Source organism: Myxocyprinus asiaticus, chromosome 46 (assembly GCF_019703515.2).
Source record: "Myxocyprinus asiaticus isolate MX2 ecotype Aquarium Trade chromosome 46, UBuf_Myxa_2, whole genome shotgun sequence".
Lineage (NCBI taxonomy): Eukaryota > Metazoa > Chordata > Actinopteri > Cypriniformes > Catostomidae > Myxocyprinus > Myxocyprinus asiaticus.
Window position 1 is genome coordinate 9,516,731 of NC_059389.1, and position 19,739 is coordinate 9,536,469.

Consider the following 19,739-nt stretch of genomic DNA (forward strand, 5'->3'; position numbering starts at 1 on the left):
ATGCTAAAGCAAACATAATTTTTGCATTTATTCTCTAGACCCATCTGAAGATGTTGGAAAAATCGGTAGACCCTCGCAAGGTTTTTTTCAGGAATCAAAACCTCTGCGACACGCTGGCGGGGAATTCCTGCTCTTTAGTCACGATCACAGCCTGCCCTACTTCCAGAGCCTGGAAACACCTGCACCAACTGTGTGAGTCTCACACTAAAACTCACAATGAGTCAGATTTATGCTTGTGTTAGTCGACACCTGCGTACTGAACATCTGAAGTTTTTTTAGGGATTGTATTAAAGAGAGAGTGTGTGTCTGCTCATGTGGTAGGGGGAACATGCTCATACAGTTTGGCAGCTCTTCAAGGCAGTCAGAGCATCTGAGCTTTGACACCTCCTGTCAGAGGAGGAGCTGACGAGCTGTGTGTGTGTGTGTGTGTGTGTGTGTGTGTTTGTGGGTGGGTGGATATATGTGGGGAAGACACAGTTAGATGAGTTGTCAGTGCTTGACTCACTATCTGAGACACATGTTATGCCAGGGTACAAGAAGTTAAAAGAACATGGGGGCCTCATACAGTGACACTAACTCATTCTTTTTTGGCAGTTGCTTCAAAACAGCACAAAATGAAATGTTTTAATTTTATTGTGCACAAAATGTCAGTGTATGATATTCACAAAAAAAAAAAAAAAAAAAAAAAATTGTTTGCTTTAATAATCCGTGATTCAAATGTAATTACACCTCTTCTGACGTAGACAAGGCAGTGCATTAAAACAATAATAACATAGCTCATTTTACACCATACAATCAAATCCAAAAGGATAAAATAAAGCCCAGTCCTACATTATTTCCTGCTGAATATTCCCTTTCACATCAAAATGACCATGATTTGTAATTTATTATCACTAGTCAGACACCAGTGGTATCAAGTGGCATTTTCATTCTAGAGAGCATTTTATTGGACAAACATTTGTATACACCCCTGAGTCATCAATTTTTTTGTTTTGTTTTTCTGGAAGATAGAGACTGTACATTTTAAATATGTATATTTGCTAAAAGTTAAAGGAATAGCTCACCAAAAAATGGTCCTCATCCTCATTTAGGGTTGGGAACCGAGAAGCGAGAATCCATTTTTCTAAAAATACCAGAGTTGAATGGTTTTCATGACTTTCAGTTCCATTAGCTATTCTCGAATGTGCATTCTACTGCTGATGCGGACGGGACACTCTGATGGAGTTTCCTGTGCTACCATTCAGTGGCATTGCAACACCAGCATTAAATCAGCAGCGTGAAACATTTAGTGCGACCAGCGTAGTTCAAATCCCAAACAAATGACTCTTATGAGCCATTTTATTGGAACCTACAGTGAGAAACATACAGTGTGACCAATGTAGCCCAATTACTGAATGAATGACTCTTGAGTCCTTTTGAATCTATGCCTCAAACCAAAATTTTTTTTAAGTGAAAATGTTGACGTCAGTTGCGCTATCATGAGCGCTATGAGAGAAAATCGTTCACAGTGGCTCGCGTGTTCACTTGAGAACTTCACGTTATTTTAGTGCTAAACAATAAACTTTTACTCAAAAAATGGTAGCTTTGAAGTTTTTTGATTATTAATGTTCACGGATGTCTGGATATAGCTTCTAGAAGAAAAAAATATAATCTGCAGTTGGTGGTGGGTAACTGTTTTTGATACCCTCATCTCGCAGTCAAGCAGACAGGCGTGAATGTTGACTGCAGGTGAAACTGCCGAGATAGATATGTCAGGCTGAAGAAACATCCAGAGGGACTTGCTGGGACATGCTGACCCAGCTGTGGGCCACCTCCCCGGGGTATTGCTGTTTCCCACCTCCCCCTTCTCCTGATGATATGGAGGCGAGACATCTGCGGCTTGATCCCTGTAGACAGACGCGGAGCATCTGGCTCGGTTGGGAGGGTGGAGGGACGGCCCGTCCTGATCCACCCAACAGCTGACAGTCCCCAAGACTCTCAGACATACTGCAAAGTGACCTGCTAACAATTCCCAATGGCTGATGTACAGAGCGACCTGCTCACAAATTCATAACCTGTGCAGTTGATCAAAGGCTATCAGTTATAAGCGTGTTTACATTAGCTGCAGTTGAACCTAGAGTGTGTTTGTTTTTGAAATGAAATCACATAATCAAAGTGTATAAATGGCTAATGAAATCACTGACACAGAGATGGCTTCACATAATTTTAATTCAAACAATTACTGATACTGTATTAGCAGCATCAGGTTTTGAATGCGTCGATTTTAAAATCCTCAGAAAGCCTTGATAGCATCACAGTGTTTACACTATTCAGGGAAATCAGTCTATGAATTGCTTAATTATAGTTGCACATTATATTAAAATAAGACAAATTATTTTAACAACAAAAAAATTGCACACATCAGTTTTAAAATCACTATAAAGAGAACCGTCCAGAAATGTTCAGTCTACCAAATTTTTCCTTTCAGATAGCACACAGTTGTATTGTGACAGCCGCTGCAGCAGTCAAGCACAGCCTTACTGCGGTGAACAGCATCCAGCGAGATTCATGTGGCTCTATGTAAACATCAAGCCCCAGACACACTGTCACACAGGCAGGGCACCTTATTCATCTATCATCATCCTGCTGAGTGTGTCAGCCCAGCTGACACCATACTGAAACATCACAGTGCATTTCATTAATCTGAACATCTATACTAAAAAAATACAAATAAAAAACACCTGCACCAACAGGAAGATTCTCAGTATGTGTCAGGCTAAACACTTTCAATGAATTGATTTCAGATTTTATAAATCATTACAAATGAATAGGGAGACCGGGGCTAGTTGTCACACTCCTTACTCCATTGAATATTTCTCAGGGTAAAAGTCGTGGCTACACAAAAGCTATTGAACATTTCCACCGTTATTGCCCAGAAAAAAAAAAAAAAGAAAGAAAAAAAAAAACAGTTAACTGAACACACACTGAGCCCGTTTACATACACACCAATATGCTGATTACTCTCTAAAACCAGCTTATTTAAAAAATATGACAATGCACGAAATCCGCGTTTACATGACATTTGAAATAATCGCTTTATTCTCTACTTTTGACATCAAACTGTGAAGAGGCATGCACTCAACAAGTGCGGACATTAGATGAGCCGTTAAGAACACTGGGTAAAGTGTTTACATGGCATGCAAAATCGGTGTAATGGGCAAAAATCTACCCGTGTTGATCGGGTTATTCATAAGCCGTTTATGGCCTCTACGCCGATAATGGAATGCTGTTTATTGTCTTTACGTGGCCGCACGCGTTGTAGGCTTATTAAGCATAAACGGTGTAAGAACGTGCATGTAAATGCGCTTACTGACTTTATGCGACAGCATGGCCAAATAGCAGTTGCATGTTGTCACACTATATGGTGTAAGTTGTCACAATGGAATCTGCCTTAAACAGGCATTTTAGGCAAATAGGCATATCTGCAAAATACAAAGAGTAAAACAATTACAAAAACAAAACAACTCATGAAACGGCAAACATTTAAAATGAAGCGTACCATTGTTATGGCTAAAAATATTGTAAATATTATACATTTTATAAATGTATCATATTTAAAACACATGTGACAACTTGCCCCAACCTGACATTTATTTAAAAAAAAAAAAAAAAAAAAAAAACTTTATTCTGAGAACGGTTCAACTTTTAGTTAAAAATCTGCCTTCATTATATAAAGTTGATCTTTGCCTAGTGTGGTTTTAATATGTTCACTTGTTTAAGCAAGAGCTATTACCAGAACCCTTTTACATAAGGTGCCTATAAGCTTAGCCTAAAGTAGCATAACGTGGCGGTCCCATAGACATTCTATGGGCAGTACACTGGCGAAGATACAAGAGGCTGTTTTATTTTTTAATGGATGTCTATGGAGGAGATGCTTCATTACGCTGAATGAACTGCTTTTGTGAGGAAACAGCTTATCATTTAATGAACTGACCGCCTGTCTGCTAATCTTCAACATGTTTTACAGTATACAATACTTTTGGAATGAACTATATGTGGAGTTTACCACGATAAAATTGCTGTTTTATAAGAGAAGACGTGGACAATTTTGCAACAGGTAGGTGTCAGTTTATGGCTCTCTACATTTGTTTGTATGGTATCCGCAAATGGTGATTTACTGTCGTAACACGCTAGTTGACCGTTACACTCTCTCCAATGTTAAAAACATGGAGATGATTATTTCTGTATAGAAGATCTCTGGCTATTACACAAAATATAATGATATTGCATGATATTTAGTTTAGAGCAGTTGTTCCCAAACTTTTTACGGTGGCATACCCCTCCAAACATTCAACATCCTTTCGCGTACCCCCTCTCTAACGCATAGATAACGTTCACACATAGTATTTTAAAAATGTGTATTTAACACAATTATCTTTGTAAAACAACTCCCTTATATCAAACTTGTTATATTTGTACAGGTTATATTTATTATATACAAAATGAACAAATGGCTTATCAATGGCTAAATGAGATGGGTGTGCTAGATATGACATAACTGGATAACTTGCAAACTCATCGTGTCACGGGAGCAGGACACAGTACCAGCACTTTAAAGGAACTGCCGGTTCGTTTCAGGTACGGCATTGCCGGTCGACCTCAAGCACTGTATCTGCACAATTGCGCGGCCAGCTTAAGGTGCTTTTTGATGTCACAATTGACACTGTCAGCAAGGTTGAGCTCATTTGCTAAAAACACATCATGCAAGAATGAAAAAACGGCTCTAGGTTGCGAACAAATGCGAGTGAAAATTACTGCGTGCAAGGGCGTAGATTTGGCTTGAACATTAGGGGGTTACAGTGTGAAGAATTTACGTTTCCATTGATCATTGTATAGATATTAGGTGGTTTATAATTGCTTGTTTTGATTATTGGGGGGTTACCTCACCCCCACCCCCCTGGAATCTACGCCCCTGACTGCGTTTGAATGTGGAAAATGATTTGGCTGCACTGGTAGGAGTGATAACTGACAACTGTCATCAATGCTTGTGAACTTATACCATCAGAATCAAAACTCCCTATACGTCTCAACTTATACAATTATGTTTGAAACTGTGCTAAAAGTATATAAAAATAAATAAACTAAAAATGTGTATGACTGACAAGTGCATGTCTGGTAAAACAGCAAAGTATCAATTTTATATGCTATCACTCAGCTACGTCACCTAGCACTATATAAAATATACTTGCATGACACATGACACACCGCAAAAGGTAGGGTTATTTCACTGCATACAATCTATCTGATCTTTATGACGCAAACAGTTTGATGTTTCTACACTAGACGCCACACAAAGTTAATTTTTGCTAGTGAGAAATACATAAATTCTGTTTGAAAGTTATTTTAGACTGGGATGAAATGAAAAGAACGGTAAATGTCAGAATTGTGTTTGTGTACCACCATCGTCACCAGTTTGGGAAGCACTGGTTTAGAGGATCACATTCGCAAAAAAATAGACTTAATTTAACAGCTGCTTGAGAAAACACACATTTGTATTATTGGACTTGTATTAAAAACGCATAGTTACTTAGATATTGTCATGATTCACTGTTGTTTGCCTTGTGTTTCTACCCGTCATCTATTCCTCCCGGACTACACTTCCCATAATTCCCTGCCCTCATCACTGCCAGCTGTCCTTGATTGTCTTCACCTGTCTTTAATTTACTGATTACCCATTGTATATATAAAGCCCTATTGTTTGCTTGTTTTTTGTGTTTTGACCTCCTGTTTATTGACCCGGTCTCTTTGTAGATGTTTTGCTCTGTTCCTGTGTTTTCCCCTCGTGGATGTTTCTTTTGTTCCTGTGCTTATCCTGTACTTTGTTTATTTTATTAAAGACTGTTTTGCTGCACCTAGATCCATCTCTCGTGACTTCCTTCCATACGTTACAGATATAGCTCTTGTGACAACTTCCCCGTGTGACAACCAGCCCTGGCCTCCCCTGTACGCTTATGAGTTCAACCTTCTGTGTGATTTGTAAACATATGCAGGCAATCTGTGGCAAAACATGCCGACAAACTCTGACATGTGCCTTTTAGAGGATTATACCTTAATTAGCACATTGTGGTTTAGCGGCCTTAAAGGGATAGTTCACCCAAAAATGAAAATTCTCCCATCATTTACTCACCCTCATGCCGTCTCAGATGTATATGACTTCCTTTCTTCAGCAGAACACATTTGTAGAAAAATAGAAAAAAGGACCTTTTTGATGCTCCAAAAAGCACAGACAGTCAGCATTAATGTCATCCATACGACTCCAGTGGTTAAATGAATGTCTTATAAAGCCATACGATCGCTTTTAATGCAAAAAAGATCAATATTTAAGAAAAAAAAATGTTAACTGTATTTTGTTATATGAAAGTGGCCCAGAGCAATATACAATTCAGAATTCCATGCTACAGCCCTCTCCCTACTGTCTGCTGCATTATTGAATTTAAAGCCTCGGGTATGATTATTTGTAATCGGTGGCACAAATTAAGCCATTTCTATAAACCAATGATGATTAGGAGGTGGCATGGGTAACTGCTTCTTTCTGTGTGTACAAGAAAGAAAGCTAATGGCCACTGTTGTAGAATGACCCGTTGATATGACAAATCAGACATTTTGTTCATTATAAAGCCATGTAGCTGACCTACAGAATGACACGGATTAAATGAAAGCAGAGGTAACTGAACCGTACAAACTTTTTGGATTAATTTGTGCTAGGTTTATTTGCATAACTCTCAGGGATTCTCACAGGCTCCTAATTAAACAAATCCCTTTGATTAGCTGTAAACAATATGAGTTTACTATACTGTAAATTTACACTAATATGTTTTTTTTTTTTTTCTAACCAAAAGCGGCTGCACCCATGATGAAGTTTACTGGAAAGGAAGTAAAAATGTCATGTTACACAACAAAACAGTTGTTATTAGCCGTTATATTGTGTGATGTGTTGCCTTAAGGTATTTATCACTAAACAGGAAGTGCTATAATTTTTGAAATTATATATTTGGGATCTTTTGGGTGCTATGCATGAGCTGAAAATAACCATTTTATTGAATAGAAAAACAGAAATATCAAGAAGTACCAGTAACCAGGTTTTCCAGAGAATTTCAAAAAACATGAAATTAATAAAATCGCAAAGGTGTACACCATAATATCCATATTTTATGTTGTGCCGACACCTAGATGCAGCTCCACACAAAAACAGAAGTTCTCAGTTACCGATGGCATTTTAAAAATGTGTTATATGCAATAAATTGATTTGGAAAAAGATTATTTGTGAAAACGTCCAGTTACAGGGGATTAGTGAGAGAAAATACCAAATGTTCGACAAAAAATCATTTTGACTCATCCCTCATTTATAAAAAAAAAAAAAAAAAGCAAAAATCATGGTTACAGCAATGCACTTAAAATGGAAGTGAATGGGGCCAGTTCATAAATGCTGAAATACTCACTTTTTCACAAGTATAGCCCCAAGACGTAAACATTATACATGTTAAAATGATTTTAGTATGATAAAATATCTGTTCTAAATTATTTAAGTGTGATAAAATAGATTACCGTAATTATAGGATTACACGCATTACGTATATGACAACAAAGTTGTAATATTGGATATAACTACACAGATAAGGTTAGTACGTGATGTTATTACACTAAAATTATGTAAACACTGTAAGAATTAACGCATTAATGCACGTGATTAATTAAAACGTTTAACTCATTAATTTTTATTAATCGCGATTAACACATTATCCATTAATACATCATAAACCAGCATAAACACTTGGAAGGGCGGAACCTTTGAAATGTGTCTGCCCGGAGTCATTACACTGACGCACACTTCTCAACACACACCAATAGTCTCTAACACACACAACAGCGCTTCCGTGTCAGTGATAAACTGATGGTAAAATAAATCAAGTATTTTTCAGTCTATGTAATCACCACAGATGCACATCAAGTCTTAACTATCTCCAAAATATAGAATGAGAAGTTTTTGACTGCAAAGCGCTTTTCATGTGGAGTTCAAAACTGCGCTTGGCAATGACACCCTGACGAAATCACAAACGTGGCTTCATGATTCATGATGTGGAAAGCAGATAGCCACAGTCTGCCGAAAGGTTTATAATTTTGAGGAGGATGAGAGTTTAAGAGAATTTCAGCACTTTCAAAATCTGCGATTACCATATTTTCCGGAAATCATCAGTCATAGAGACGATAGAAGTGTTTTAAAGTTGCCAATTCAGAATATGTTGCCTTTACAAAGTACTTTATTTGACCCGTTTAAATAATTTGTCTTCATAACATTGTTGTTCTAACAAACTCTAGACCGCTGACAAATGCAACTCCTCACCTGCCCACAAAATGACATTTCATCACACATGTAAAATGAATGTAAAAACATTGTCAGTGAACTCGATAAGTAAATACATTGCAAAAAGGGTTGCAAATATCAGAAATATCCACAAATAGACAGTCTCTAACATGAATGAATAGAATACAACAGGCATATTGTTTTATTATATCAGCTTTAAAGCTGTTTATTTGTGCACAGCATAGATTTACTGATGTTATAAACAGATGTGGTTTACTTGTCGAGTTTCTTTCATGAAACATAAACAGAATATGAGAAACTGTTTCACACCATTACTTAAAGCAAATTCTCCCGTTTTAAACAAGCCCCAAAACACCATGATGCAATGTGTAGATTCTGAGGTACTGTAATCTTCACAGAGCGTGCTTGACATCTGAGCATCTGATGCGACTTATCTGTGGGTGTTTTTTTTCTCTCTAAACAACGCGATTTTGACCCAGTGCGACTTAGTCAGATGCGTCTTTATTTCTGTAAAATAAGGTAATCGCGATTAACTACAAAAAAAATTATGCGATTAATCGTGATAAAAAAAATAAAAAAAATAAAAAATTTAATCGGCTGACAGCACTAGTAAACAAGTATAATGTTTATGTTTTGTAGCTATACGTTTGAAAGGGTGTCCATTTTAATATTTATGGACTAGCCCCATTCACTTCCATTGCAAGTGCCTTTCTGTAACAGCAATTGCTTTTTTTTTTTTTTTTTTTTTTTTTTTTAATAAAAGTGGGACTTGTCAAAATTAGCTAAATGTAATGCCAAAATTCAAAATGAGCATAACTTGTATTGAACATGGAACATTCCTTTAGCAGGCAAAATCTATGTTGTGATCATGTTTTGCTTTAACTACTAATTATCTTTCCTGGTATCACTTCACATTTATTGGTGTTAGATAAATGGTGTAAGATTGTGTATGGAAACGTGTGGACATATTGCACACTGTAGGTAGGATTTTTTACCAGAATAATCTATAGCCATATATATCCTTAATATTTTGTCTCTGAAAATAGTCATAATTCAGTGCGACACAATTATGTAATTGCATATACATTTATTTGGCTTCCTTCACAAGCCAAGTCATGAAAAATGGTATAAAAAAAAAATAAAATGTCACCCTGAATGTGTTTACAACATATATATCTTCAGAAATACAGAGCTGTTATCTGTTAGTCACAGTGCCTATGCCTACTGCTGACAGTGAATGATAAATCCTATTTGCAATACCTTTCTGCTTACATTTGACTGCAATACATTAACAGAGCCTGTGCTCCATTGGCATGCATCCTGCAGCTTACATGATTCTTTCTCCCTCTCTCTTTTTTAATATTGCCATCTGTGCTGTCGGTCTGTCCTTCATGTTCACACAGTGTCCTCACATAGCCATTATAACCCTCAGTTCTCCCATTGCCCATTGAATTGTAAAAAAAAAAAAAAAAACACTTTGAGCTACATTAAAGAAGATGCTAGCTTTACTCTTCTCTTTAGTTCATTGGTTACTCAGTTCTCTTTTGGCCCAACTTTGACCTAGAATTAACACTATCCACGTTTATATAATACCTGTAGCATAAATATCCAATTGCCATAATGTTAAACACAATATGTTTTATACTTACTGGAAGATAGCATTTAAAAGTAATAGTTCACCCAGTAATGAAAATTCTGTCATATTTACTCACTCTCATTTTTCTAAATGTATTTATTTCCTGTATGCTCAAGCAATAGGGTTGGTAAATAGCTGTTTGTTATAACAAAGACATTGTTTTCAAAGACAGCTCCATTTACTGTAAAATGTGTTTACCTCATCTGTCTTGCTTTTTCTATAATTTCCTTAATAAGTTGTTTTTATGTTGAAGAATTAATCTAAGCACATAAAATTGACAGTGTGAGTCACTATTTTTTTGTCTAAATGAAGGATACAGTTATAAACCCAGATAATATGGTTGTAAAATACAGATGACCTCATTGTAAAAACTGGGATGACCTCATTATAAAGAAAAAGAGAAATACGGATGGCTGCGACAGTGAATTCTCAACGCAGGAAGTGTCTCCCCGCAGATCGCTTTTGGCGAAACTGTCACGCTAAACGGGATTACGTTTGATAATTAACAACCCAAGAAATGAGCTCAAGTGAGATTCCTATGAAACACTTTTAATTACTAAAAGGCTAAATTAAAAGCTGCATTTTCATAAGCTTTGCAGTGCAAATTCATCTCATGATTACAAATGGACAAGTCTGATAGGTTCCAATTAGACCTGATTTGCATATACAGTAAAGGATTACAGAGATTGCTTTTGATATCTTAAGGCTGGCTTTGTACAGAGATTTTTCTGTGTGTGTGTGTGTGTGTGTGTGTGTGTGTGTGTGTGTGAGAGTGTTTGCACAGATGACTAATGTATTACAGAGGAACAAATCATAGGTTTTTACAAATAAACTTGCACGTAACTATGGACATTTAACACTGGAAAAGTCTCCTACCAATGCCTACTAGGTTTCATAAGTCTAGCGCTGTGTCTATCGTGATACTTACAAGACTTGGTCTAAATCTCATCTAGGTTTAAGTAAAAGTCTATATATATGGACATTTTAAAGAGTGTAATTGTAGAAACTTAATTTGTACTGGTTTGGTGACACTCAGGAAAAGTCTCCGGCGAATAATGTGGTCCAAGTCTGGTCTAAATCTCGGGCTGAGTTTCAATCTACTGTAGGTCTCGATTTTAGTCTCCTTTTTATAGAATTTCTAAGGAGAGTATATAATAGCACCTTAATTTTCACACTGTTGATTCTCTGGAAAAGCCTTCGGCTAGTGTTCGGGTCTAAGTCTTGGCCTAACTCTAGGTGTAGTACTAGCAACTTAATTTTCACCCTATGTAGATACTAATACAAATTATCCAGTCACTGCTGGGGTCAGAGTCTAAGTTTTGGTCTAAGCCTACATGTATGGACATGTGTAATACTTGAAACATAATTTTAACTCTTATGTTGATCCTCAGGAAAGGTCTCTGGCCAGTGCCAGGGTTTAAGTATTAGTCTAGGTCTAAGTCTACGTCTTTGGACATTTTAAAGAGTTTAATACTACATGTAGCTGTGTCTGGGTCTAAGTCTTGGTCTAAGTCTAGATCTAAGTCTGCGTCTATGGACATTTTATAGAGTGTAGTACTAGCAACTGAATTTTTACTCTGTGTTGAAATTATGAAAAAGTCTCCAGTCAGTGCTGGGATCTAAGTCTTGGTCTAAGTCTAGGTCTAAGTCTCAGTCTAAGTCTACATGTCTGGACAATCTTAAAGAGTATTATACATTAACAATTTAAAAACTGCAATGCAAGCAGCTTAATTTGACCCCATCTTGATACTCGGGAATGTTTCCAGACAGTGCCGGGGTCTAAGTTTAGGTCTAAGTTTCATCTAGGTTTAAGTTAAAGTCTGAATGCCAATGCCACTTTCAACGTCTTCTTTTAAATGTAAGCACTGGGAAACATTTCATACTCTAGTGCAGTGGTTCCCAATCCTGTTCCTGGAGGCCCTCCAACACTGCACATTTCAGGTCTTGGAGTCTCCATTAACGAGCTGATGAGTTGAATCAGGTGTGTTTGATTAGGGAGATGTTGTGGGTGCCTCCAGGAACAGGGTTGGGAACCACTGCTCTAGTGGATCTTAATGGAAATTGACTACACTCAAAGTACCCATAAAACCTGAAATTTTTTCTCAACATAATATGCAGTATTATAAGTCCAACTTTTTAGAAGCCTTTCCTTAGAACGTCTTAAGATCCGTTCAACACAGGCACAAAAACCTGACTATTAAGCCCAGACACACACGCACGCACGCATGCACGCACGCACACACAGAGAGACCACACATAAAAATAGGAAGGAGATAAACCAGGATGTTTTTAGGCAATGTCAGTGGGAGGTAAGTTTGCTTGGCCACAAAGCAGCGGGAGAGACAAAGACACATAGTTTTTTTGCCCTATCGTCTTTTTTCTTTTTCTTCTCTGTTTGCACTTTCTTTAGCCCTTTCTTTTTTTACCATTTGCTTTGAAGTCGACTGTATTCCAAAGACTCCTCCGTACACAGTGAGTGAAAGCTGAGCGCTCAATGGATTGGGCTGTGCTTATCCCACAGGGAGCGTGGGAAGGCTGACTTGTGTAACAGCGAAGAGATCTGTCGAAGGCCTCTGTTCTCTCATAGCTTCACTAAACACTCCCACATCTTTGCACACTCACCTCCCGTGTGTGGCAAACATATATTTTACTGGGCATTTAGCGGTGTGAACATGTAAATGGGTCCAAGTCGAAAATACACATGGACTAGAAATGTGGGGGTTTGTTTTCATAGCCAGATGAAAATAGCTCCTCGAGTTCTTAGCTGTGTAGCGCAAGTTGTTGTTGGATGTAGATTCCAAGAAGCAGATTACTATTCTATACTATTTTACAGAAGTGGTTCTCAACTGCAGACTGTGACACAAAAAAGGGTTGCACGAACAGAGTCACAGACAGCAACGACTAACCAAAAAAATTTGCATCATTAGGATTTAAAATAGATACTGTAGACTTATTCACTTTTAAAAGGGAAGATCAAACACTTCCCATATCTTTCGCTGTTCAAATTTGTAGTCCAGTCAAACTCCTCAGTATTTTTGCGCGAATTCATTCATCATTTGGTGATGCTAGCCAAATTAGCCAGAAGCCAACATGGATGGTTTGCGTGACATAACATCTCCTCAAAAACAATGAACAAAACTATGCATTGCAAATGAAAATTCAACTGTGATGATGTGGGCGTGGCCGAGCGATGTCTGGGAACAGACGGCAAGTGGGCATGACTTTGCGTTGGTTCTGGTAGACTACGCAAAGCGATATCCGGAAGTGATCCGGAGGCACTCTTCAGGGTTATCTCCCGAGTGGGGATTCCGAAAGAAATCCTCACTGATCAGGGCACTACGTTTATGTCACGTACAAAACATGAACTGTACGAATTATTGGGGATTAAATTGATTAAATAGGACCAGCATTTACCACCCCCAAACAAATGGCTTGGTCGAACGATTTAATCAGACCATAAAGAATATGATTCGTAATTTCATGCACGAAGATGCTCGAAATTGTGACAGGTGGCTTGAGCCCACATTATTTGCAGTACGAAAGGTCCCGCAAGCCTCCACGGGGTTCTCCCCATTTTAAATATTGTACGGCGTCGACCACGCAGCATGCTCAGTGTCCTATGGTAAAATTGGGAGGAGGGATCTTCAAACAGCAAAAACTAAATTCAATATGTTCTTGACCTGATAGAAAAACTCCACACACTGGGGCAATTAACACAGGACAAAATGCTCCAGGCTCAAGAACGTCAAAGCCGGCTGTATAATAGGGGTACTCGGCTATGGGAATTTACATCGGGAGGTAAAGTCCTTGTATTACTCCCCACATCGAGCTCTAAATTACTCGCCAAGTGGCAAGGACCTTTTGAGGTCACATGGCGAGTTGTGGAAATCAATTATGAGGTGAAACGAACATATAGAGGTGGAGCACGTCAGATTTACCACCTCAACCTCCTAAAACTATGGAGAGAGGCGGTCCCTGTGACTTTGGCGAAGGTGGTTCCAGAGAGGGAGGAGCTCTGACCGGAGGTGAACATATAAGCCACCGATCGTGTCACCCCGGTCACTTGTGGAGACCTTCTCTCACCATCCCAATTCACGGAGATTGCCAGGTTGCAAGGATAATTCTCAGACGTGTCCTCGCCTCTTCCTGGTCGTATGAATCTCATAGAGCACCATATCGAAACGACCCCAGTGGTAGTGGTACATAGTGACTGGGCCAGCCCGGTGGTTCTGGTTCCAAAGAGCGATGGCTTGGTCCGGTTCTGTGTGGATTACAGAAAAGTCAATGCGGTGTCTAAGTTTAATGTGTACCCGATGCCTCGGATTGATGAACTGCTCGATCTGTTAGGCGCGGCTCGCTTTTATTCGACACTGGATTTGATGAAGGGATATTGGCAGATCCCCTTAACTCCCATGTCCAGTGAAAAGACGGCATTTTCTACACCATTTGGATTACACCAATTCGTGACGCTTCCATTTGGTTTGTTCGGGGCCCTGGCTACGTTTCAGTAGCTTATGGACAGAATCCTCAGACCGCATGCTGCTTACGCCGCTGCCTATCTGGATGACATCATCATTTTCAGTAATGATTGGTAGCGGCACCTGCAGCATCTGAGGGCTGTCCTGAGGTCGTTGAGACGGGCAGGACTCACGGCAAACCCAAAGAAGTGCGCAATTGGGCGGGTGGAAGAATGGTATCTGGGCTTTCACTTGGGTCATGGGCAGGTGTGGCCCCAAATTGATAAGACCACAGCGATTGAAGCCTTCCTGAGACCAAAGACCAAAAAGGAGGCGAGACAGTTCCTGGGGTTGGCTGGCTATTATCGTAGGTTTGTGCCTAACTATTCGACCGTCACCAGCCCGCTGACTGATCTGACTAAAAAGGGGGCACCAGATCTGGTCCAGTGGATGGAGCCAAGGCTGCACTTTTCGGTGGGCCGTTATTGCACTCTCCTGAATTCACTCTCACCTTTATCTTGCAGAAGGATGCATCGGATGGGGGGGTGGGAGTGGTATTTTGCATATATTTTGGGCCTCAGGATGGAAATAATAATACACTGTAATGTTTGATTGTAAGGACCTTTTTGTTTATGTTTGTACTGCAATTGACTTTTTTTTTGTATTGGGTCACCACTTTATCTCCAATGTAAAATATGGGTACAGAAGCAGAATCAGTTTGAGAACCACTGGTGTACAGATATCTTTACAAAATCGATTTAATTGGCAAGACAGATGGCATGCAATCTGCTGTAATGGTGTGTTAGGCTCAAAATGCACAATATCTTGAATAAAGAATGTTTTTGCAAAAGCATAGAGTATTGACAAATGAATGTGCATGAACACGAGTGAGAGTATGAAAAATGAGATATAGGACAGAGGGAGGGAGATTTGAAGTCGGGAGGACAGAGGGTTTGCAGGCAAGACATCATCAGGATCAGCAGAAAGCAAAGGGCCTGAAGACTTGAATCTGACTTGAATTGGAATTTAAATTATCTCTTTTTTTTTTTTTTTTTTTTTTTTTTTTAAGAGCTGAAGCTGCCGGCTCTTGAGGGGAATTGAGCCCCATGCACTGAGCTGATGTGATATTTATCAAACACATTTTATCTTTAGGACCCTTTTGTGAGAGATACCTGCTTTTTCACTGCATAGGTTCAGCACTGTATATTCAGCATGTAAACCTCATATTCCACAATTGACATATTGTTTTCTTCTTGTTAAAAAAAAAAACAAAAAACATGAAATCAGAATTTGAGTTGACATTTCATTAATGTTTATGAGCTTTGAGGCCATCTATATGCTAGTGTACTCCTAAAAGAAAGAAGAAAAAAAAATACTTTAGATATACACATTTAAAACGATTTCATGTATAGATAATCGGAAGATTTTCCAGATGATTATCGATATATATCGAGATTTTTTTCAGATAGGGCTGCTCATTGCACTATAGTCTTTGTCTTTTCTAATGTATTTCTTAACACAACTTTTGTAAAGTGTGAGCAGCAGGGTAAATTAAAGTGGGTCGCGCACCGAACTTGTCTGTGCGGACGACATGCCGTGTTCTAAAATTTAAACAGTTATTTTTTTATGAAGGCTCACCATCTCTGGAAGCTGTTAAAAATTCTACAGTGCCACGGAGCTCAACTCGCATAGTTTTCCATTTAACTCGACCCAAATCATTATCAAAGGACTAGTTTATTTACTCTACCCATCACTGGATGATATATTGTGTATACTGTAAGTAACTTTCACAGAGCCTACACAATGTATTTTCAGTTACATTGTAGTTTGACAGCTTAAATGAAAGACCAATTCAATGCTACATACAGGGAAATTCCATAATAAACGTTGCCATTTCTAACTGTTCAGTTTGCATAGTTACACCAGTTTCATACACTAACCTGCAAACTCATCAACGTCATGTTTTTAATTCTTGAAGAAGTACAAAAACCATCCTAACTTCAACCACTAATCAGCTCGTAATGTGTGTGATCTGCCCCTTGTCCATGCCGTGACCGGCTTCAATAAATGTTATGTCACCCCCTTGTGGTCTCCCAAAGCTCTTACATCAGACTACATTAAAATGAATTGCATTTGGCAGTGAATTGAAAGCACACAAATTAGGCTTATAATTTAAATGCTGGCTGATGTTAATATAGCGATGCTTCAACTGCCTTGCAGTAGCAAGTATCAAATTATGTTTCATAGCCGTGACATGACTAAAACCAATTTGTATAAATACTTTTCAACTTTTAGAAAAACATTTTAGAAAATATTAATTAAAATATATACACATCTATTCTAGGTATAAGGAACATATTTCATTACCTTTTAATTGATGCTTATACCACTTTAAAAAAATGTGTAAATTAATCAACATTTTTGGTGAGAATGGTATATATGTCTTTCAAGGATATATGAAACCAACATGAACACAGAGATTCTATTTTTTTTTTTTTTTTATGATTTGTCATTGACCCTAATCTGGATTCAACATTCATTGGTTTCACAGACAGTGATACCATGGGCTATTCATGAGAAATTTATACTTTTGATTATTTTGGCAAAAAAGTGGTATTCTCATTTTGCGTTACGCTAAAGAAAAAGTCATCACTTCATCCTAATTGCATAAACGTATTCAGATTCAATTAAATGCAGAACATAAAAAAGAGCAGACAGAATAACGCATAAACAGGGACCATGCAGAAACTAATTACGGAATCATCAATACCCGAAGCACACAAATTAGTCGTCCCTTCTGCCGTCTTTTGTGGGGTGGCAGCCAGAGCCATAATAGTCAAGCTAAATTAAATGTTAATGTGTTTTTGATAAGCTTTGTCCATCTTTTTGGCTTTGTAAACTTGCTCAGCAAGGTGATGTAATTTTCCAGTTCAAATTAAACGAGTCGAGGGAGACATCAAATGAAAATATGATGCCCCTTAATTGCAGTGTAATGTAACAGCACAGAGTCACATTGATTAGGACACTTTCTCCCATTTAAAAAAAAAAAAAAAAAAATACAATTAATTAAAAACAAGGATTCCATAAGAGCCAATAGAATAGCTACTCAATTTATGCCGTTAGTTATAGTTAAAGACATCAGTTATACAATAATCAGATTTTGTGGTTAAAGGTGATGTATTTTATTTTTATGTTAATATACTTGTTTCTTTCCCATCTTAATTTGCAAAGACAAGTTTGGGGTGGGAATTCCTGTTTGGGCAACCAGTAGCAGATGGGGCGAATATTCGGGAGACCTATTTGAAACAATAATTATTGTCGCAGTTGTGTTTAGAGACACTAGTAGCACAGAAATTACCTATTTTAGTTAACCTGGAATAGTATTTTTGATGTTCTTGACGATATAAGTATTTCTCGGACTACTTGGTATACCTATAGAGAGGTTTTGTTAGCTTGTGATTAATGCTCTTATCTGGCAACAATCATGTTGCAGGTTCAAACCCCACATGGTGACTTTGTGTGAAAGTCACAGAATTTTAGTCACAACTTTATCCACCCTGATCATGTGCTATTAAATTAAGGGCATTTTTAGACCTGTTGCTCATTTCATTTTTTCCGAAACAGGGGCTAAATCTGTTACAATGTTGCACTTTCCTCTTGGTTTGGTTCGCTTTCACAAGGCAACATTTCAAAACGGACCAAAACTGTGTCAATAAAAGTACTATGTAAGCAAACTGTCCCCTTATTGGTCACAATGTTTGTGGACTGTTCCAGGATTTAGAGCATCCATTGATATACCGGTGAAAATGATATACAGTACCCGTAAACATTTTGTCAACCGTAACACATTTTCAAGAGTTGTTTATGTCACGCTTATGCAAAACGTCACCACTTGGTACAGGATGCACGTTCCAGTCAGAGGTTGCGTGGCAAATACACTTTATCCAACACACAAATGATATGCAGTGTAAAATTTGCATCATGGCTATTTTTATCCATCATTAGTTGCTTTTACATTATTTCTGCATTGAAAAGTGCCTGTTCTCATGGTCACAGAGCTGGCTTTCGCACGCGCACACACACACACACACACACACACACACACACACACACACACACACACGTTGGTGCAGCTATCATTATGAGGACTCTCCATAGACATAATGATTTTTATACTGTACAAACTATAGATTCTGTCCCCTAACCCTACCCCTAAACCTAACCCTCACAAAAAACTTTCTGCATTTTTACATTTTCAATAAAACATCGTTTAGTATGTTTTTAGTGATTTAAATGATGGGGACACTAGAAATGTCCTCATAAACCACATTTATTGCATAATACCCTTGTAAAAACCACTTAAACCTCATATATATATATATATATATATATGTCAAAAAGTTGCTGATGCCGTCCTACCTGTGTTCTGCCACTATCCAAGAGAAGCGATTGTACTAAAATTACCTCGGGAATTATAAAACAGCTCCTATTTTAAACATGCAACTACAGTATATCTAATATTGTTGCCAAAAGGCTATATTTGCGTTTTGATGATGAATAAGTGAAGTGCTGACCTACAGATGTCTTCTCCAAAGATCCATCATGTATCTTCATGGTTTTTATAGGGATATTGTTTGGTTCATTGATCCGTTGGGTCGAATTGCATTCTCACTACAAGTTAACCATTCCAGGGTTCGTTTGTAATCGGTCCGAGACCACCTCATCTAGGTGGTCTCGAACCGATTGTTTTGGTGCGGATCCAAGTGTGATTGCCATGTTCATATATGCCTAAACAAACCAAACTAAGGGAGAAAATATACCAGGTTCCGAGATGCTCCAAATGAGCCAGGTGTGAAAACGCCCTATACTAAGATTCTATACTATTCTGTAAATGTATGTGGCATTATTAGAAACAACTTACAGCATTTAAATCCTTCTTTTTCTCTTTTTTTCTTTTCTTTTTTTTTTTTTTTTTTTGTAGGTAACCGGCCATATGTCGTACTGACAGCAAGGGTACATCCTGGAGAAAGCAATGCCAGTTGGGTAATGAAGGGCACACTGGAGTTCCTGTGCAGCAGTGATCCTGTTGCAGAGAGCTTGAGAGAGGCCTACATCTTCAAAATCATCCCCATGCTCAACCCTGATGGGGTCATTAATGGCAAGTACGTACACACAGTTGCATTATGTAAAATGCCTTATTGCAGTATGAAAATTCTATTTCAAGGTTTGCTCATTATCTTCTATAATGTCTGTCCTTTGTCAGCAACTGCCAAGTATTCTCTTC

The 19,739-nt window shown here is 38.1% G+C and overlaps 1 protein-coding gene across 1 annotated transcript in view; it reads left to right on the top strand.

The window, feature by feature from the left end:
- The window catches only part of LOC127435892 (cytosolic carboxypeptidase 4-like), a 231,675-nt gene that overhangs the window by 103,944 nt on the left and 107,992 nt on the right, over nucleotides 1-19,739 (top strand). The window contains exons 18-19 of the mRNA XM_051689673.1: nucleotides 39-192; nucleotides 19,437-19,617. Coding sequence (XP_051545633.1) covers nucleotides 39-192; nucleotides 19,437-19,617 — 335 coding nt within the window. The remainder of the gene's footprint in view (nucleotides 1-38; nucleotides 193-19,436; nucleotides 19,618-19,739) is intronic.